Genomic DNA, 21,395 nt, shown 5'->3' with positions numbered 1-21,395 from the left:
ATTTTGGAGAGTCTAGCCAGACACCTAGGTATTTGTAGTGTTCCACATATTCTAGGTCAGAACCATCCAGAGTAGTGACGCTAGTCGGGCGGGCGGGTGCGGGCAGCGAATGGTTGAAGAGCATGCATTTGATTTTACTAGCATTTAAGAGCAGTTGGAGGCCACGGAAGGTGTGTTGTATGGCATTGAAGCTCATTTGGAGGTTATTGGCACCAATAACTCATTACATCAATATGTGTCTTACAATAAATAAATAAATATAATTTTTAAAGTATAGTTCTGAAATCATTTGCATAAAGTAAGGAACCAGGAAGTCTGGTCACAATGCAGATGCAGTGGACGGATAAAAGACACATTTTTATACCATTTGTAGACACATTTCTGGAAATGTGTACACAATCAGAATGTAGATAAGGTAAGGAGAAAGGACCCATTTTAGCACAAGGTATAAACGGGGCCCTACATTCCCTAGTTAACCGAGCTACAGAGAGTCATATACAGTATTGTCCATTCAAATATTTGAGAAGTACAAAAGTAGGTAGAACTAGTAAAAACAATGCTCCTTCGCTGCTTTTGTGTAATTTGTGTAGAGTGTGTAGCAGCCTTTACGGTAGTGCTTAGACGGTTCTACTCTTTTTGGAAATTTTCTGGTGTTTTGTGGTGGAAAACTGAGCGGGTCGTACATAGCACATCAACCTTGTTAGTCATAGATAGACAGGCTAGAAATGTTTCAACAATTACAATGGTCTTCCTTCCATTGCCCCTATCACAAGGGGATTTATGGATGATTTAAAATGAAGTCGTCAACCCTGTCAACTGTGTTACGGTCAAACCTGTTACAGTCAACCCTGTACATTTATTTGGCACATAATAGGCATCTACTATAGTATTTATTTAACCTCTTGTGATGGGAGGACATGCTTTTTATTAAGTTTAACATGTGCTCTTACGACAGAATGTTAAAATTAGGTGAAATAAAAAGTGTATTTTTCACCAACTTACACTCCTCAAAAGCAGTATAAATACTTTAAAGTACTGCTTGAGTAGTTTTTTGGGGGTATCTGTACTTTCCTATCTATATTTTTGACTACTTTTACTTTTACTTCACTACATTCCTAAAGATAATTATGTACTTTTTACTCCATACATTTTCCCTGACACACAAAAGTACTCATTACATTTTGAATGCTTAAACAGGACAGGAAAATGGTCCAATTCCCGCACTTATCAAGAGAACATCCCTGATCATCCCTACTGCCTCTGATCTGGCGGACTCACTAAACAGAGAACATCCCTGATCATCCCTACTGCCTCTGATCTGGCGGACTCACTAAACAGAGAACATCCCTGATCATCCCTACTACCTCTGATCTGGCGGACTCACTAAACACACATGCTTAGTTTGTAAATTGGAGTGTGCCCCTGGTTATATGTAAATAAAAAAATCAATAAAATTGTGCGGTCTGGTTTGCTTTCATATAAGGAATTTGAAATAATTTATACATTTACTTTTGATACTTATGTACATTTTAGCAATTACATTTACTTTTGATACCTAAGTATATTTAAAACCAAGTACTTTTAGACTTTTACTCAAGTAGTATTTTACTGGGTGACTTTCACTTTTACTTGAGTCATTTTCTGTTATGACTTTTGGGTACTTTTTCCACCACTGCTCAAAAGCCACCTAATTGGTGGAATGACCTGATGTATGGTTCTAATGTATGGTTCTAATGTATGGGTCTAATGTATGGGTCTAATGTATGGGTCTAATGTATGGGTCTAATGTATGAGTCTAATGTAGGGGTCTAATGTATGGGTCTAATGTATGGGTCTAATGTATGGGTCTAATGTATGGGTCTAATGTATGGGTCTAATGTGGGCTGTATGTGAGTCATATATGGGTCTAATGTTGGCTGTATATGAGTCATAGACCCACAGCAGTTTTCTTGCTGGGTTAACAGTGCTGAGCCAAAGCCCCCCAGATAGCTCTTTGCTACGACCCTAAAGCTAAGCTATAACTGGGTGCCATAAAAATGGAGTCATCTCAAATATGAGACCAGTGAGCAAACATGCACACACAAAGACAAGTTAGTAATACTGAAACACAGGACCAAGAATGTTTCTAGCAAAAATGTCCATTTATAGAATTGATTACAGTCATTTATATAACTTTTACACAAACATATGAACATAGTTATATTTTAAAAATATAAAAAGTGCTTTCCTATGGCTCTAAAATAGATTGTTTATCATTGAGAAATAATATCTTACAGTGTAAATGCAGTTAAATGTTTAAGAATCTCTTTCACCACTGAAGCCAGATACTTGAATCCCAAGTGACTCAAACTGGAAACCCCCTTGAAGTGCAAGGGTCATAAAATCTGACACTGCTGTGTTCCTAGAGCTCGGGATAGAGGATGCACTAATATGTACAGCTCTAGCTCCTCCAAAATGTTCCACACTGGGGTGAAGAATGTAATCTGACTTTAGATCAGGGTCTAGGGAGGTGGAGGACAGCTCAATATAATGGCTGGAGCAGAGTTAATGGAGCGGTATCAAAAACATGGTTGTCATGGCTTTGGCACTATTACATTCCATCCATTATAATCCATTCCAGCCATTATTGTGAGCCGTTCTCCCCTCAGCAGTCTCCACTGGTCTAGGGTCATCTTAATCCTACTGTTTCCTAGACAGGGTAAGAGCAGACAAACGCTCGCAGATCCCAGCACGGCATATCATTAAACATCCCATTTCCTGAAAAGCAGAAAACTAACATCAATAACAGCCCATATAACAGAACAACAAAGTGTTATTCAATTGTGTAATTCATCAGTCATTATATTATCCATAGCTATCCTTCCATACTCTCAATGGCAGTATGGATGTACGCTCAAGAATACATGACATGATTAGTTAGCTTTCAGTCGTACGTACCAAGTGCCAGCAGCTCCAGACAGTTCTCCACCCCTGCCGTGTAATTGGGCTCACCAGGCAGCCAATCCTGATAGTGCCAGTGGGCACCGTCCAACCAGATGAAGCGACCAGTCTGACAGAGTAAAGAGGAGAAAATGTGTAAACAAATAAACAGGATAGTGACACACACACACACACACACACGTACACACATTCACACACTCACGTCCAGGTAGCGTAGTCCTCCAACCCAGGTGCGTGTGTATTTTCCAATCTGTTGCAGCATGAGGCCCATGACCTGTCTGTGGATGGTCTGACTGGTGATGGATGCCAGGTGGCCACGAGGGGCGTTATCCTGGCAGTAGAACTGCAGAGGAGCAGAGAAAATACGGGTTAAATGTTTACATGTTTGTTGAATTAGAGATGTGGAACGATTCACTGAGAGACAAAACAGAGAAGGAACAGAGAAGGAACAGAGAAAACATTAAAACATGAAAAAAATAAGATATTAGTTCCCACTCACCTCAGCATCTGAGGCTGTTTTTGGGCCTCTGAAGAACTGGTAGCATTTCCCCTCCAGGACCACACCACTGCAGGAGCTCCTCCCTGTGGTAGAAATTAGCATTGCAATGTCATTCCATATTGAACACGTTTGTGTAAATTGTGTGTGTGCGTGAGTCACAGGAGGCAGCTGAGGGCAGGACGGCTCATAATAATGGCTGGAACGGAGCAAATGGAATGGAAAGCACGTCTTTGATGTATTTGATACCATTCCACTGATTCCGCTCCAGTCTTTATCACGAGCCCGTCCTCCCCAATTAACGTGCCACAAACCTCCTGTGAGATGTGTGTGTGATTTTTGGAATATGTGGACCTCCCTCCATCTCACTGGTTGATGCTTATTTATAAAACCCTCTTAGGCCTCACTCCCCCCTATCTGAGATATCTACTGCAGCCCTCATCCTCCACATACAACACCCGTTCTGCCAGTCACATTCTGTTAAAGGTCCCCAAAGCATACACATTCCTGGGTCGCTCCTCTTTTCAGTTCGCTGCAGCTAGCGACTGGAACGAGCTGCAACAAACTCAGTTTTATCAGTTTTATCTCAATCTCTTCATTCAAAGACTCAATCATGGACTCTCTTACTGACAGCTGTGGCTGCTTTGCGTGTGTATTGTTGTCTCTACGTTCTTGCCCTTTGTGCTGTTGTCTGTGCCCAATAATGTTTGTACCATGTTTTGCGCTGCTACCATGTTGTTGTCATGTTGTGTTGCTACCATGCTGTGTTGTCATGTGTTGCTGCCTTGCTATGTTGTTGTCTTAGGTCTCTCTTTATGTAGTGTAGTGTTGTCTCTCTTGTCGTGATGTGTGTTTTGTCCTATATTTATTATTTGTATTTGTATTGTTATTCCCAGCCCCCGTCCCCGCAGGAGGCCTTTTGCCTTTTGGTAGGCCGTCATTGAAAATAAGAATTAGTTCTTAACTGACTTGCCTAGTTAAATGAAGGTTAAATAAATAAATACAAATAAAAATCTCTCTCACCTGTAGGTTCAAGTTGGGCCATGTTCTCCTTTAGCCCCACCTTGCTATCCTCCCTATTTACAGACCGCTTCGCCCTCTCTGGTTCCACCCACATTCCCGCCTCTCCATCCATCATGGGGCCCTTGCCCATCGTTGGCTGCTCCATGAGAGGTCTCTCTCTTACTCGAACCCCCTCCTCCAATAGCAAACGCTCTTCCCTAAGATGTCTCTTCTCTTCTAGAGGCTCCAACTCCATCATTGGCTCCTCTACCATCACAGCTGAGTCTGTCATTGGATAATGCCCAGTGTATAGCCCATCCCTCATTTCAGGTTCCAGCTCTGATGTCAACTCCATCAGACACTATAAAATACATTTCATTTGAACAATTACTGTCCAAGTGTTTAAAGTCCTTAATTGTCTAATTCTAACATTCTGTTATTCAAATATGTATTAATACAAATCTCCAAACTTCTTATTATGTTGTTTTATAGAGCCATGAAATGTTCCAGGGCTAATTTCTTTAGCATTGTGACATGTTTTTCTACATTTAGAACATAACATTTATATATTTTAAAATTCCCCTAAATGTAAACTTTAAGCTCAAATAATGACATATATCAAAAATGTTAGGATTGTCCCGACTTTCAAGAATCCCTGAGATAATTTCTTGCTATTCTCCACATTTTGCCATTAGCCTTAAGGAACATTTCCTGTCATTCCCCTCCAAACATTATGGCTCATGACGGGTTCATATGCTATCTAGGGGGCCCGACCTCCCCAAAAATAGATTATAAAAAGCTTGTGGTCCTCCCTGCCTTGCTGGGGCTGTGGGGGCGTGTGCTATGCCAGTGAACAAATGTAGTAGGTCAAACACATCTTTGAAATATATATTTTGGTGCCGTATCATGTGATAGGCTTTATGTATAACCCTTCAGCCTATCATTCTTTAGGAAAATAAGACAAGAGAACTTTGGGAGAGAACTTAGAAATCTTTCTAGAGCTCTCACTGAGACAACATACCTGTCAGGCTCAACAACAGAAAGACCAGAGTCTTCATCTTCATCTGGAGAGGGAGAGAAAAGACTGATAAGAACACTGAATACTCAAGACACAACTGTCTAATAAATCACCAACCTTGTTCTTTGTGAGTAAAAACAAATAATTAATTCAACGCTTTGCTGTTATTGTCTTACCTGTGAATGTAGTCTAGGTAACGGCTCCAACAGTCTGCTTTGTGGTGTCTGTCTCTTCATAAGCTTGTTATGAGCTCTCCTGACCCTGTTCCTTCACTCTTTATGACCCCCTCCCCTAAAACCCCCTCCACTCCTATCACGGGCAGGTTAGTCCATCACCACGTCTGTTCCTCTACCTCAGTATCTCTTTAGCAGCCCTCTATTTTTCTCCCTATGCTTCCTCGTTCGCCAGGCATGGGCCCAAAGTGCACAACACTCTGATAACTTCCCATTACAGAAGAAAAACAATATCCCTATCTCCATATGCAATAACCATATAGCAATAATCAACAACAGTCACTGGCAGACTTTGTTACAGCATGTTTTGGTCACGTGTGTGAGGCCTTGCAGAATGTGTCTAATCTACAATGAATATAAAATGAAATAGTGAATGTAGCTCCTACTTCTCACAGGGGCAGCTGTATAACATCAGGTTAAGGAATGGCTACTGCAAAGTGGACCTTTTTTAACATCCTGCAATGGTTCATTTCCTTTGGACGTTTTGAATGTGAGTAAGATATCATAACAACGGACTTGCCCAAACCTGTCGTGCTTTCTGAACTGCAAATCTAAGTCATGAATACCCACTGGACACAGACGTCAGTTCAAAGTCTCAATTCTTTGGTTGAATAACTTGGAAACAACATTAATTCAACCAGTTTGTTTCCTGGTTTGGGACATGGGGTCGGAAGTATGGTTCTTGTTCAGACTGAATAGTATCTTCCTGTCCCTCTAGGGGGCGACCTCCTGATTCAGTGTTCACTACAGAACAGAGAGGTTTGACAGGACAGGATTACATTGTTATAATATGCCATTTAGCAGACACTTTCATCCAAAGAAATTTACAGTCATGCGTGCTTACACTTTTTGGTATGGGTGAACCCCAGCGGGAATCAAACCAATGACGTTGCAAGCGCCATTCTCTACCAACTGATCCACACAGGACAGGAGACTGAGAATCTGTCTTAAAACAATCCAATAGATCTTCCCCTTCATTGTTTATTGGTTTAGTTCAGCTGAAACATCTTAAAAAAGTTGCTATCAAAAACAAGAAATGATGCTGAAAGTCTGTTTCTAGAGCTAAGGAAAGGGATAGGTCAATAAGTGTAACGGCACCGGCTGAAACTCCCCTAGGATCTTTGGAAGGTTAGGTTGAACCATCACCTAATATCTACAACCTATCCGGAAGGTACACGTCTAGATCAGAGGATTGTTTTTCAGTTTAGACTGGGCTAAAGAACGTCAACAGTCAGACACCGAGGAATAAGGAAATGTTTGTATTTCCATACACAACACATTGAAAGCCAGCCTGTCATTAATCTGTCACTCACGTTTTGTTTTGTGAACTTTGATCCCTGCTTATTGATTTTCGTGGCCTGACAAGAAAAGGAAGTACATATAGTACTATACTGATGAATGGTGCCTGTGTGGTCATGTGAAGTGAGTGTGTAGTCAGAGGGAATGGTTGTAGGTAATGGCAATGGGGTTTCATGACAACCCCTCCATCATGTGTCTAATCTACAGTTAATATGAAATGAAATAGTGAATGTAGCTCCTACTTCTCATAGGGCGGCGCACAATTGGCCCATCGTTGTTAGGGTTTGGCCAGGGTAGGCTGTCATTGTCAAAAATAATTTGTTCTTAACTCACTTGACTAGTTATAATACATTTTAAATGAAATAAAAAACAATGTGCATGTGGAGGTAACAGCAGGCTACAGCGGGACTCTCTCTCAACACAGCAGCTACACAGACAGAAACTTAGGAACACTGTGTGTGTGTGTGTGTGTGTGTGTGTGTGTGTGTGTGTGTGTGTGTGTGTGTGTGTGTGTGTGTGTGTGTGTGTGTGTGTGTGTGTGTGGTCCGGGTAGCTATTTGGTTAACTATTTAACTAACTATTTACAGTCTAATGGCCTGGGGTAGAAGCTGTTTAGGGTCCTGTTGGTTCCAGACTTGGTGCGTGGGTATCACTTGCCCGTGCGATAGCCGAGAGAACAGTCTACAACAGGTGTCTGGAGTCTTTGACCATTTTTAGGGCCTTCCTCTGACACCGCCTGGTATAAAGGTCCTGGATGGCAGGGAGCTCGGCCCCAGTCACGTACTTACATGTATGGAACTAAACAAGACCGTTCAAACTGTTGGAAACAATCATTCTGAATGTATAAATCACCTTACCAACAATATCAAAGTAAGTCTCATCGAACTATAAGTTATTACAACAACAAAAAGTATACAAATACAAATATCACAAATAGATGTCAATAGTCCAAAGCAGAGATGTAGATCTTACAACGAGCACAACACACATCTTCATGACAAAACCTCAACTTAGAAATAGTTAACTCCACAAGAGTAAAATCGCACCTTGTCACAAATTGATTAAAAATAAATGTTTATTACAAATTGGTGGAAATTGCAAAATGATCATCAATATGTAGGCTACTGTAGGCTATGACAGTAACAATGGAACATCGACACCCACAATTTTGATGCGACGTTATGTGGTGTTTGTGTGTTTGTTGTGTGGTGTCCTGTGACGGTTTATAATTTGTCCCGTTAATAACATCGTTTATAGCCGTTTACAGCCTACCATTCTTTGGCCGAAATACACATTAGAGATACATATGCGGTAAAATCCTCTACGAGAGCAAAACATTTGCCCACCACGAACCACAGACGCGTGTTTCATGGTGAGCGCGCGCCTGAGTTCCTCCGCTAGATGAGATGGTCTCCATCGGGAGCGCGCACATGGAAAACTTCACGAACTTCTCAAATCTCTGGAATTTCATCAGTCTCGTGTGGAGGGTGTTCTCAGACGCTCAAGAGCATTTCCAGGATATTTCAGTTCACTACTCAGTCGTGTGCAAGAACTATGGACAGCACTGGGATTTTGTCTCTCACCCTTCTACTCCTCTTGTCACAGAGTGAGTAGCCTTTTATTTTCTGAATTATCCCTGATGGATATTTTGTCTAAAAATATCATTTTTAAGGGAGTGAATGAACAATCATACCAACTATAGCCTTTATACATGACTTATGCAGGAGAGGAGTATTCAATAGGACCATACATGACTAATGTAGGAGAGTAGTATTCAATAGGACCATACATGCCATAGTGTTGATGTGTGATGATTTCAGATGTTGTATTTTTACATTGTAAAATAGATGTAATTTGTGTAATGACAGTAAGTTAAGAGGCAGTTTGCATGTCAGGTTAAACATCATTTTTCTAGTATACCCATTATGCACTGCATCAGTGCCTCTCAAGCTGTGTGTGTGTGTGTGTGTGCGTATGTAAGTATGTATGTATGTATGTATGTATGTATGTATGTATGTATGTATGTATGTATGTGTGTGTGTGTGCGTGCGTGCGTGTGTGAGTGTGAGTGTGTGAGTGTGTGAGTGTGTGAGTGTGAGTGTGAGTGTGAGTGTGAGTGTGAGTGTGAGTGTGAGTGTGTGTGTGTATGCAGGCTATGTATGTATTGTATGTTTCCGAGCACACTTTCAACAGGTTTGGTGAAGGTTTGGTGAAGTGTGTGTGTAGTGTGTAATGTGTTTAGGGGCTGGGCGTGCGTTGGGATTGGGAGGACTGGTTCTGGGATCATACAGGTCTTTGGTTTACATTAAACCCTCTGATGCTGTTCAAGCCCAGAGACCCAGAGATCCAGAGATCCAGAGATCCAGAGGCTGATGAAAGACCAGACCACTAAGGGGCTTCAGGGCTCTGGAGAGTCAACCTCTCTGATGCCCAGCGCAGGCAGGCTGATCTCCCTGTTTGATGTTGTCGATAGCACTACCATGATCATGCTTCTAGTTGAATCAGAGAGAGAGAGAAAGTGTGTATAAACAAATCATCTGCCAGTTGATGTGTGTTCGTCTGTGTTGATATTTACATGTTGTTTCAGCAGTGTGTATTCATATGTTAGTGTGTGTGTTTAACTTTGCATTTAAGAAAGTTAGAAACATTGCTACTGTGTGTGTGTGTGTGTGTGTGTGTGTGTGTGTGTGTGTGTGTGTGTGTGTGTGTGTGTGTGTGTGTGTGTGTGTGTGTGTGTGTGTGTGTGTGTGTGTGTGTGTGTGTGTGTGTGTGTGAAGGTTAATCAGGTCTAGCAGTAGTCTGACAGGCTGTCATCAATCACCTCTATATCTCCTACACACTCCCTTCCTGCTGGTACCACCAGGCACCAGGTCATACTGTACATTCTGAGGGTTTACTCTACCTCTACTCTCTCTCTCTCTCTCTCTCTCTCTCTCTCTCTCTCTCTCTCTCTCTCTCTCTCTCTCTCTCTGTGTTAACGCCGGGAGTGAGTATGAACATGTGTTAGTGAGTGTGTATAGTAGGTGTGTGAATGAGTGTTTCCAATGTGTGTGTGTGTCTTGCTGTTTGTCTGTGTCTGGCTTTGTGTCTGCTCTTTCGCAAACAAATATATTCTGAAGTACCCCCCTCAGCCCAATCTGCACTGTGTAGCACAAATCTCAGCTGAATCAATGTTTAACTTTGCATTTAAGAAATTAGAAACACTGCTACTGTCGTGTCTTTGGCATCATTCATTTCACTAGGGTAGGGGGCAGCATTCTGAATTTTGGATGAAAAGCATGCCCAAATTAAACTGTCCGCTACTCAGTCCCAGAATATAGGATATGCATATAATTAGTAGATTTTGATAGAAAACACTCTAAAGTTTCCAGAACTGTTAAGATAATGTCTGTGAGTATAACAGAACTGATATGGCAGGCGAAAACACCATGAAAATCCAACCAGGATGTTCTATTATTTTGAAAGGCTGTTTTTCCATTGAAAGCCTATCCACCATACAAAGACTTAGGACCCAGTTCACGAGCTCTGTGCCTTCCTCTACATGTGACCAGTGTTTAGGCATTGTTTCAGGCCTTTACACTGAAAAATGAGGGTGATACAGCACTTTCAGTCAGTGACCAGTGGAAATTTCCATTCATCAGTCATGCGCCCTGATCGTGAACGCACCTTTCTTGTTTCTCCTTTCCTATTGACAAAGCTTTTGTCCGGTTGAAATATTATTGATTGTTGATTGACAAAAACAACCGGAGGATGGATTTTAAACATCGTTTGGAATGTTTCTACTAAGTTTTATTGTACTTTTTAAAACCTTTTTGTCCTGGAATTAGTGCACGTGCCTTCTGCATTCGGATTACTGGACAAAACGCGCAAACAAAAAGCAGTTTTTTGCTCATAAAGAGGGACATTATCGAACAAAACAAACATGTATTGTCTAATATGGAGACCTGAGAGTTAGACCAGATGAAGATCATCAAAGGTATGTGATTAATGTTAATGTTATTTCTGACTTTTGTGACACTCCTTGGCTGGAAAATGGCTGTATGCTTTTCTGTGGCTAGCTATCATTATCGCAAAGTGTGCTTTCGCCGTAAAGCGTTTTTGAAATCTGACACAACGGTTGCATTAAGGAGAAGTTTGTCTATATTTCCATGAAAACACTTGTATAGTTTATCAATATTTATGATGAGTATTTCTGTAATTTGATGTGGCTCTCTGCACTTTCACCGGATGTTTGTTTGAGACAATGCATTTCTGACCACAACGCGCCAATTAACTAGGAAGTCGGGGCACCAAGGAAAATATTCAGATTATAAAGTTATAATTTTACTAATATAACTTTCAGATATTTGAATATCTGATCACTTAGTCTTCGAATTAATGAATTATTATTTACCTCATGTTAGTCTCATTCCATATATTATTATTTACCTCATTCCATTCATATAGATGACTATGAGTCATCTATACATCAATCATGTATTTACAAACTAAGTAATTCACAAAAATGCATAAACAAACAGTAGATAGTTAGAAGGAACATGAACATGAACGCTCACTCATTCGGGAATAATTGCAATCAATATACATATTTACGCTCAGTGTGTCGTAGGGATCTCTGTTGAAAAGTTTGTTTCTGTTGGAGTCTGTCCGCCCTCTCTCTGACGTGGTTAGAATGGATAGTTCAGAATGACATTCATTCATGTCATTATAGAATTGACGTTTCGGCGGTTGTCGGTCTTCGCGTTCAATGATACTGAATTCCTAGCTGCAGACTAGTAATTAATATCAAAGAATTGTTCTTATTCTGTCGGTATCAATAGTCTAAGAGTTTAGCCACGTGGTATGGTTAAAAGATTCAGCCATCTACTCAAACCTTAGGGTTATGGTCTCCTCTCAAACCTTGGCCCTCTCGTTATTGAGGTAAGCTGGTCTCAACCTTAGTCCTCTCGTAATTGAGAGAAACATGGTCTGGTGATAGAAAACCCGGGTGGGGGTTTTATTCAGAAGAGCAGAAAAGGGCCTGTCCCAGGACGCAAGACCATAACTGTGTTCATGGGCGGTCCTCTGATTTAGTTCAACTCCAAAGGGAATTGGAGTTTCCTTCATTAAACAGTCCAAAATCACATTACACAATTTCACAAACAGTATCATCCACACTCATTCATCTTATACAACAATTAGATTTAAGCCTCATATCTGAGGCTATTGTATAAACAGCGTTATGGTAATGAGGCTGTATTGCCTCCCATGAGTTTCACAAAATTGTGCCAAACGGACCAGTTCGTAGCTGGATTCTTCACCAATCTTTTATACCTTCTCCAGAACATAAATGTTGTTCAGATCTCAAGTTCTGTGAGGTGGAAGAAATTCCTTTGTTCTCTCTATGAAAACTCACTCTCTTTCTATACTGTGGCCATGAGGAGATAATCTCCTCCAGGAATTTACGACCTCTCTGACAACAGCAGCCTGGTTGTAGGAGACAGAGAGATGGTGGGGATGGTGCCTGCTGTACCCAAAGAGGGCAACGTCATGACACTACAAATAGTTAACATTCAGTGCTGCTGTGCGTACTATTTACTTATAAATCACCTCTCTCTCTCTCTCTCTCTCTCTCTCTCTCTTTCTTTCTCTCTCCCTCAGGTCCTGCCTCCCTCTCTTTGACAGTGAGCACCAATGAGGCCAAAATGGAGGTCCACGAGAACACAGGTAAGAGAGGAGGAGAAGGGATGAATTGTGACAGTTGATGAGCTGTTTCTGCACATCTCTCTCTTTCTCTCTCAGACGCTGTGCTGTCCTGTCAGTTCAAGACAGAGAAGGAGACTAACCCTCGTATTGAGTGGAAGAAAAAAGGGAAGGACATCCACTTTGTTTATTTCGATGGAAAATTCACCGGTGACTAGACCTCATTCTACCTCGTTTCCCCTACATCTCTCCCCCTCTCCTCATGTTTCTTATCTCTCTCCTCTCTCTACAACCCTTTGGTCCTTGTGGTATTCCAGGATCCTTTGCAGGTCGGGCCAAGATCGAGGGCGCAACGGTGACACTGCATGCCGTTACCCAGAAGGACTCTGGGTTGTATCGCTGTGAGGTCAGCGCACCAGCAGACCACACAAACCTAGGAGAGGTCAATGTCACCCTCAACGTACTGGGTGAGCTGCTGTGTGTGTGTGTTAGTAACAATGTCATCCACCCACCCTGTGCCTTTACATTTGAGTAATTTAACACACATTTAACACAGAGCAACTTACAGAAGTGAGTGCAAATATGTTCATACTTGTATTATTATGGTACTGTTCCCGTGTTGGACTGGAACCCACAACCCTGGCGTTGCGAGCACCATGCTCTACTAACTGAGCCACACAGTTGTCTTGTGTGTTGTCAAATCAAATCAAATTGGTCACATACACATATTTAGCAAATGTTATTAAGGTGTAGCTAAATGCTAAATGTGTTCCTAGCTCCAACGGTGCAGTAGTATCTAACAATTCACAACAAAACACACACATCTAAATGTTAAAGAATGGAATTAAGAAATAAGACGGCAATGTTGGACTGGCGTGAGGAGTGAGGACAGAGAGGAGGTGAGGAGAGAGGACAGAGAGGAAGTGAGGAGAGAGGACAGAAATAGGAGGTGAGGACAGGGTGAAGAGGTAAGGACAGAGAGGAGGGAGGAGTGAGGACTGAGAGAAGAGTGAGGTGAGGAGAGATGGGTGAGGACAGAGAGAGGAGAGATGGGGTGAGGGCAGAGGGAGGAGAGATGGGGTGACGACAGAGGGAGGAGAGTCGGAGTGAGGACAGAGGGAGAATAGACAGGGTGAGGACAGAGGGAGGAGAGACAGAGTGAGGACAGAGGGAGGAGAGACAGAGTGAGGACAGAGGGAGGACAGAGGGAGGAGAGACGGAGTGAGGACAGAGGGAGGAGGGACGGAGTGAGGACAGAGGGAGGAGAGACAGGGTGATGACAAAGGGAGGAGAGATGGAGTGAGGACAGAGGGAGGAGAGACAGAGGGAGAAGAGACGGAGTGAGGACAGAGAGAGGAGAGACAGGGTGAGGACAGAGGGAGGAGAGACAGAGTGAGGACAAAGGGAGGACAGAGGGAGGAGAGACACGGTGATGACAGAGGGAGGAGACGGAGTGAGGACAGAGGGAGGAGAGACGGAGTGAGGACAGAGGGAGGAGAGACAGAGTGAGGACAGAGGGAGGAGAGACAGAATGAGGACAGAGGGAGGAGAGACAAGATGAGGACAGAGGGAGGAGAGACAGAGTGAGGACAGAGGGAGGAGAGACAGGGTGATGACAGAGGGAGGCGAGACAGAGTGATGAGAGAAAAAAAATCTAAATCAAATGTATTTATATAACCCTTCGTACATCAGCTGATATCTCAAAGTGCTGTACAGAAACCCAGCCTAAAACCCCAAACAGCAAGCAATGCAGGTGTAGAAGCACGGTGGCTAGGAAAAACTCCCTAGAAAGGCCAAAACCTAGGAAGAAACCTAGAGAGGAACCAGGCTATGTGGGGTGGCCAGTCCTCTTCTGGCTGTGCCGGGTGGAGATTATAACAGAACATGGCCAAGATGTTCAAATGTTCATAAATGACCAGCATGGTCGTATAATAATAAGGCAGAACAGTTGAAACTGGAGCAGCAGCACGGTCAGATGGACTGGGGACAGCAAGGAGTCATCATGTCAGGTAGTCCTGGGGCATGGTCCTAGGGCTCAGGTCCTCCGAGAGAGAGAAAGAAAGAGAGAAGGAGAGAATTAGAGAACGCACACTTAGATTCACACAGGACACCGAATAGGACAGGAGGGGTACTCCAGATATAACAAACTGACCCTAGCCCCCCGACACATAAACTGCTGCAGCATAAATACTGGAGGCTGAGACAGGAGGGGTCAGGAGACACTGTGGATTGAGGACAGAGGGAGGAGAGACGGAGTGAGGACAGAGGGAGGAGAGAGATTGAGGACAGAGGGAGGAGAGACAGGGTGATGACAGAGGGGTGAGACAGAGGGAGGACAGAGGGAGGAGAGATGGAGTGAGGACAGAGGGAGGAGAGACAGATTGAGGACAGAGGGAGGAGAGACAGGGTGATGACAGAGGGAGGAGAGACAGGGTGATGACAGAGGGGTGAGACAGAGGGAGGACAGAGGGAGGAGAGATGGAGTGAGGACAGAGGGAGGAGAGATAGGGTGATGACGGAGAGAGGAGAGACGGAGTGAGGACAGAGGGAGGAGAGACAGGGTGATGAGAGAGGGAGGAGAGACAGGGTGATGAGAAAGGGAGGAGAGACGGAGTGATGACAGAGGGAGGAGAGACAGAGTGATGACAGAGGGGGGAGAGACAGAGTCATGACAGAGGGAGGAGAGACAGGGTGAGACAGAGGGAGGCTGTATAGTATGATGTAATGTCATTAACATGCCTTTGATCAGGCATCTGAAGCACCTCCATTACGTGTTACTCACAGTGTGTACATGTGTGTGTGCGTGCGTGTACATGTGTGTGTGTGTTGGCAATCCTGTCCTCCTCCCCAGTGCCCCCCCTCACCCCGTTCTGTGAGGTGCCCAGCTCAGTGCTGTCTGGGGCAGGTGTAGAGCTCCACTGTAAGGACAAACTCAGTGTGCCCCCGCCTACCTTCCTCTGGTACAAAGACAACAAGGCCCTGAGCGCCACACACACCCCTGACATCGTCTATAGCATGGACACTGACACGGGAACACTGGTGAGTAACACGAAATGGAGGTGCTTCAGATGCCTGATCAATGGCATGTTACATCACACTATACACCCTCCCTCTCTCATCACTCAGTCTCTCCTCCCTCTGTCATCACCCTGTCTCTCCTCCCTCTGTCATCACCCTGTCTCTCCTCCCTCTGTCATCACCCTGTCTCTCCTCCCTCTGTCCTCACTCCGTCCTCACTCTGTCCTCACCCTGTCCCTCCTCCCTCTATCCTCACCCTGTCTCTCCTCCCTCTGTCATCACTCCATCTCTCCTCCCTCTGTCATCACCCTGTCTCTCCTCCCTCTGTCCTCCCTCTGTCCTCACTCCGTCTTTCCTCCCTCTGTCATCACCCTGTCTCTCCTCCCTCTGTCCTCCCTCTGTCCTCACTCTGTCCCTCCTCCCTCTATCCCCACCCTGTCTCTCCTCCCTCTGTCCTCACTCCGTCTCTCCTCTCTCTGTCCTCACTCCGTCTCTCCTCCCTCTGTCATCACCCTGTCTCTCCTCCCTCTGTCCTCACTCTGTCTCTCCTCCCTCTGTCCTTCCTCTGTCCTTCCTCTGTCCTCACCCTGTCTCTCCTCCCTCTGTCATCACCCTGTCTCTCCTCCCTCTGTCATCACCCTGTCTCTCCTAAGTCTCCTCCCCCTGTCATCAACCTGTCTCTCCTCCCTCTGTCCTCATTCCGTCTCTCCTCCCTCTGTCATCACCCTGTCTCTCCTCCCTCTGTCATCACCCTGTCTCTCCTCCCTCTGTCCTCACCCTGTCTCTCCTCACTCTGTCATCACCCTGTCTCTCCTCCCTGTCCTCCCTCTGTCATCACCCGGTCTCTCCTCCCTCTGTCCTCACTCCGTCTCTCCTCCCTCTGTCCTTACCCCCTCTCTTCTCTCTCTGTCCTCACCACCTCACTACTCTGTCTGTCCTCACCACCTCACTACTCTGTCTGTCCTCGCTTCCTCTCTTCTCTATCTGTCCTCACCCCTTCTCTCCTCTCTCTGTGTGTCTCTGGAGCAGAAGATTAAGAGTGTGTCCAAGGCCGACTCAGGCCAATACCGCTGTGAAGTCTCCAATCGCGTGGGGGCGTCCAAAAGCTCTGTGGCCCATCACATGAAGGTCATAGAATGTACGTACAATCCAGTGTGTCTGTGTGTGTGTCTGTGTGTGTGTCTGTGTGTCTGTGTGTGTGTCTGTGTGTGCTCTAGAATGTTTGTGGGTTTGTGGAAATTGGAACACTTTCTGTCTTTTCTTCCTCATCTCTTCTCTCCAATCATTCTTCATCCTTCTCCAATCATTCTTCATCCTTCTCCAATCATCCTTCATCCTTCTCCAATCATCCTTCATCCTTCTCCAATCATCCTTCATCCTTCTCCAATCATCCTTCATCCTCCAATCATCCTTCATCCTCCAATCATCCTTCTCCAATCATTCTTCATCCTTCATCCTCCAATCATCCTTCATCCTTCTCCAATCATCCTTCATCCTTCTCCAATCATCCTTCATCCTTTTCCAATCATCCTTCTCCAATCTTCCTTCATCCTTCTCCAATCATTCTTCATCCTTCTCCAATCATCCTTCAGCCTTCTCCAATCATCCTTCATCCTCCAATCATCCTTCATCCTTATCTTTTCTGCCTCTCTCTGTTCTCTCTTGACTCCCGTCCTCTCTGCCGGGTAGGAGCATTGGGCCAGTAACCAAAAGGTTGCTGGATCGAATCCTTGATCTGACAAGGTAAAAATCTTTCGTTCTGCACCTGACCAAGTCAGTTAACCCATTGTTCCCCAGGTGCTGATGACGTGGATGTCGATTAAGGCAGCGCCCCCACACCTCTCTGATTCAGAGGGGTTGGGTTAAACACAGAAGACACATTTCATTTGAAGGCATTCAGTTGTACAACTGACTAGGTATCCCCCTTTCCCTTTCCTTCATCCCTCTCTCCCTCTGTCCCCCCTCCTTCAGATCCGTTGAGCATGACGACACTGATAGCCGGAGCTGTAGGCCTCTTCCTGCTCATCCTCATATGCTGCCTGGATGTGTGTCTCCCATTGACAGGGCTGCTGAAAAAAGGGTGAGTACATCACCACACAGGCTATATGTGCTTGTGGCCGACTGATACAATTAAGCAATAAGGCACGAGGGGGTGTGGCATATGGCCAATATGCCACGGCTAAGGGGTGTTCTTAGGCCCAACACAACGCGGAGTGCCTGGATACAGCCCTTAGCCGTGGTATAATGGCCATATACCACAAACCCCCGAGGTGCCTTATTGTTATTATAAACTGGATACCAACGTAATTAGAGCAGTAAAAATAAGTGTTTAGTCATACCCGTGGTATACGGTCAGATATACCACTGCTGTCAGCCAATCAGCATTCAGGGCTCAGACCACCCAGTTTACAATGAACAATATGTTCTAATTGTCCTGTTCCTCTTCTTTCTTCATGCTTGCCAACAGAGGAGCAGGAAGGAAGCAGGTCAGTATTTCAGACAACCAATCTGTCAGCTTCTTATTGTGTTGCTGATGTGTATGCATGTTATAGTTACACATGCAAGAGGTACAGTTTCACACAACATACACACATATATATATAAATATATAGGTTTGAACATATGTATATATATATATATATGGGTCAAAAAAGTATTTAGTCAGCCACCAATTGTGCAAGTTCTCCCACTGTATATATACACAGTTGAAGCAGGAAGTTTACATAGACTTAGGTTGAAGTCATTAAAACTCATTTTTCAACCACTCCACAAATTTCTTGTTAATAAACTATAGTTTTGGCAAGTCGGTTAGGACATCTACTTTGTGCATGACACAAGTAATTTTTCCAACAAATGCTTACAGACAGATTATTTCACTTACTGTATCACAATTCCAGTGGGTCAGAAGTTTACAAACACTAAGTTGACTGTTCCTTGGAAAATAAATAAAAATGATGTCATGGCTTTAGAAGCTTCTGATAGGCTAATTGACATAATTTGAGTCAATTGGAGGTGTACCTGTGGATGTATTTCAAGGTCTACCTTCAAACACAGTGCCTCTTTGCTTCACATCATGGGAAAACCAACAGAAATCAGCTAAGACCTCAGAAAAGAAATTGTACACCTCCACAAGTCTGGCTCATCCTTGGGAGTGTAAACACCATGGGACCATGTATCCGTCATACCGATCAGGAAGGAGACGCATTCTGTCTCTTAGAGATGAACGTACTTTGGTGCGAAAAGTGCTAACTCAATCCCAGAACAACAGCAAAGGACCTTATGAAGATGCTGGAGGAAACATGTACAAAAGTATCTATATCCACGAGTCCTATATCGACATAACCTGAAAGGCCGCTCAGCAAGGACGAAGTCACTGCTCCAAAACTGCCATAAAAAAAGCCAGACTACAGTTTGCAACTGCACATGGGGACAAAGATCATACTTTTTGGAGAAATGTCCGCTGGTCTGATGAAAAAAACAAAAACTGTTTGGCCAAAATGACCATCGTTATGTTTAGAGGAAAAAAGGGGAGGATTGCAATCTGAAGAACACCATCCCATCCGTGAAACACGGGGGTGGCAGCATCATGTTGTGGGGGTGCTTTGCTGCAGGAGGGACTGGGGGACTTCACAAAATAGATGGTATCATGAGGAAAGACAATTATGTGGATATATTGAAGCACCATCTCAAGACATCAGTCAGGAAGTTAAAGCTTGGTCACAAATGGGTCTTCCAAATGGACAATAACCCCAAGCATACTTCCAAAGTTGTGGCAAAATGGCTTAAGGACAACAAATTCAAGGTATTGGAGTGGCCATCACAAAGCCCTGACCTCAAACCTATATACAATTTGTGGGCAGAACTGAAAAAGCGTGTGCGAGCAAGGAGGCCTACAAAACCTGACTCAGTTACACCAGCTCTGTCAGGAGGAAGGGGCCAACATTCACTCAACTTATTGTGGGAAGCTTGTGGAAGGCTACCTGAAATGTTTGACCCAAGTTAAACAATTCAAAGGCAATGCTACCAAATACCTAATTGAGTGTATGTACACTTCTGACCCACTGACCCACTGACCCATGTGATGAAAGAAATAAAAGCTGAAATAAATAATTCTCTCTACTATTATTCTGACGTTTCACATTCTTAAAATAAAGTGGTGATCCTAACTGACCTAAGACAGGCACATTTTAGTAGGATTAATTGTCAGGAATTGTGAAAAACTGAATTGAAATGTATTTGCCTAAGGTGTATGTAAACGTCCGACTTCAACTGTATATGGTACTTTAATTGGGCTCCCGAGTGGTGCAGTGGTCTAAGGCACTGCATCTCAGTGCTAGAGGCGTCACCACAGACACCCTGGTTCAATCCCAGGCGCTATCGCAACCGGCTGTGATTTGGAGTCCCATAGGGCGGCGCACAATTGGCCCTGCGTCGTCCGGGTTTGGCCGGTGTAGGTTGTCATTGTAAAATATAATTTGCTCTTAACTGACTGGCCTAGTTAAGTAAAGGGGAAAAAAGGACAGGCGTGTGGTAATAGTTGGAGCAGAACTAGTGAAATGATATCAAATACGTGAGACATATCGTTTCCATGTGTTTGATGCCGTTCCAGCTATTATTATGAGTTGTCCTCCCCTCAGTAGCCTCCACTGATATACATGGCTGAGACTCTCAATGTCATAACTCTTCTTAACAGACAAATACATTCATTCATTGTGGTGTGTGTCTCTGTTTTTCTGTTGCACCAACTTCTACAGTCCACCTCCTCCCCCCACCAGATACGTGAGTGTGTTGCCATTCCCTGTTGTTGTTGATCAAGAACGGTTATTATTCCTTCTACTGTCAGTATTAACTTAGTTGAGCAGTGGTCTTGTTTTAAATTGGACTGTTCTTGGAGCAGTTGTTGACCACACCAGTGTGTGTATTGATAAGCCTGAGTTGTTGAGTGAGTTGGTGATAATAGTAACCAGTCTAGTTAACCGATGGATACGCCTTTCCCTTTCTGCAGCCCAAGAACTACAAACACACCCAGTCCTTCATGATCTGAGGGTATAGCACGCGCACACACACACACACACAGTCCTTCATGATCTGAGGGTATAGCACGCACACACACACACACACACACACACACACACACACACACACACACACACACACACACACACACACACACACACACACACACACACACACACACACACACACACACACCCAGTCCTTCATGATCTGAGGGTATAGCACGCACACACACACACCCAGTCCTTCATGATCTGAGGGTATAGCACGCACACACACACACATGCACACACACACGTACACACATTCAGTGGATGGATGGGGAGAATGTGCAACAGAATACATATTTTAGCCAGCTTACACCACCTATGATAAAGCTCACCGCTGTACCCTTCTCTGTGTGTGTTTTATCTACAATTCTGCTGTTTATGACTGTGCTGAGAAGCAATGAATTATATTAACATCGCTGTTTTACAGAGATATTTGTATACTTATATTTTTTAAGTATTTGTTTTGGGCTTTTGTGTGATGAAGGGTGTGTCATGTTTGAACAGGTGTTTGTATGCACATGTGACTATTAAATCATCTGAATATCTTTTCATTAAATAGATTTGACCACAGGTTGCCTCCTATTTGACAACATGATACGTTTGGCCATAAACCTTATACTGATCCTATTATATTTTTAAAC

General features: G+C 43.8%; 2 protein-coding genes across 4 annotated transcripts; one reads left to right on the top strand and one right to left on the bottom strand.

Annotated features, from left to right (window-relative positions):
* Positions 1-2,120: 2,120 nt before the first annotated feature.
* LOC109870488 (lectin) lies at positions 2,121-5,867 on the bottom strand. Of its 2 annotated transcripts, XM_020461013.2 has the most exons (7): positions 5,633-5,703; positions 5,460-5,502; positions 4,460-4,799; positions 3,440-3,522; positions 3,143-3,283; positions 2,938-3,049; positions 2,121-2,757 (listed from the first exon to the last, which is right to left on the bottom strand). In XM_020461013.2, exons 3-7 carry the CDS (start codon positions 4,791-4,793, stop codon positions 2,690-2,692), a joined length of 738 nt encoding a protein of 245 aa, XP_020316602.2. In that variant the 5' UTR covers positions 4,794-4,799; positions 5,460-5,502; positions 5,633-5,703; the 3' UTR covers positions 2,121-2,689. The 2 variants fall into 2 exon arrangements, with proteins under 2 accessions (XP_020316602.2, XP_031659191.1); XM_031803331.1 differs by lacking the exon at positions 4,460-4,799 and having other exon boundaries at positions 5,633-5,867.
* Positions 5,868-8,453: 2,586 nt separating this feature from the next.
* On the top strand, positions 8,454-20,823 carry LOC109905134 (junctional adhesion molecule B). 2 transcript variants are annotated; one of them, XM_031800345.1, is made up of 10 exons: positions 8,454-8,594; positions 12,629-12,694; positions 12,770-12,880; positions 12,988-13,137; positions 15,522-15,709; positions 16,718-16,826; positions 17,660-17,768; positions 18,156-18,174; positions 20,443-20,467; positions 20,694-20,823. In XM_031800345.1, the coding sequence occupies exons 1-10, from the start codon at positions 8,543-8,545 to the stop codon at positions 20,738-20,740; spliced, it is 876 nt and encodes a 291-aa protein (XP_031656205.1). In that variant the 5' UTR covers positions 8,454-8,542; the 3' UTR covers positions 20,741-20,823. The 2 variants fall into 2 exon arrangements, with proteins under 2 accessions (XP_031656205.1, XP_031656207.1); XM_031800347.1 differs by lacking the exon at positions 8,454-8,594 and adding an exon at positions 10,610-10,964.
* Positions 20,824-21,395: the final 572 nt, after the last annotated feature.

This window comes from Oncorhynchus kisutch, linkage group LG2 (assembly GCF_002021735.2).
Source record: "Oncorhynchus kisutch isolate 150728-3 linkage group LG2, Okis_V2, whole genome shotgun sequence".
Lineage (NCBI taxonomy): Eukaryota > Metazoa > Chordata > Actinopteri > Salmoniformes > Salmonidae > Oncorhynchus > Oncorhynchus kisutch.
The sequence above is the reverse complement of the archived record's forward strand: the minus strand, read 5'-3'. Positions and strand labels throughout refer to the sequence as shown.

Bases quoted from the DNA above. Each gene is read 5' to 3' on its own strand.
- LOC109870488 (XM_020461013.2), bottom strand. From the start codon at position 4,793: ATGGAGTTGACATCAGAGCTGGAACCTGAAATGAGGGATGGGCTATAC. The intron at 3,523-4,459 runs GTGAGAGAGATT...TTTCTACCACAG, and splicing joins GGCCCAACTTGAACCTACAG to GGAGGAGCTCCTGCAGTGGT. The intron at 3,284-3,439 runs GTGAGTGGGAAC...GCTCCTCTGCAG, and splicing joins AAACAGCCTCAGATGCTGAG to TTCTACTGCCAGGATAACGC.
- LOC109905134 (XM_031800345.1), top strand. From the start codon at position 8,543: ATGGACAGCACTGGGATTTTGTCTCTCACCCTTCTACTCCTCTTGTCA. The intron at 15,710-16,717 runs GTGAGTAACACG...TCTCTGGAGCAG, and splicing joins ACACTGACACGGGAACACTG to AAGATTAAGAGTGTGTCCAA. The intron at 20,468-20,693 runs GTGAGTGTGTTG...CCCTTTCTGCAG, and splicing joins CTCCTCCCCCCACCAGATAC to CCCAAGAACTACAAACACAC.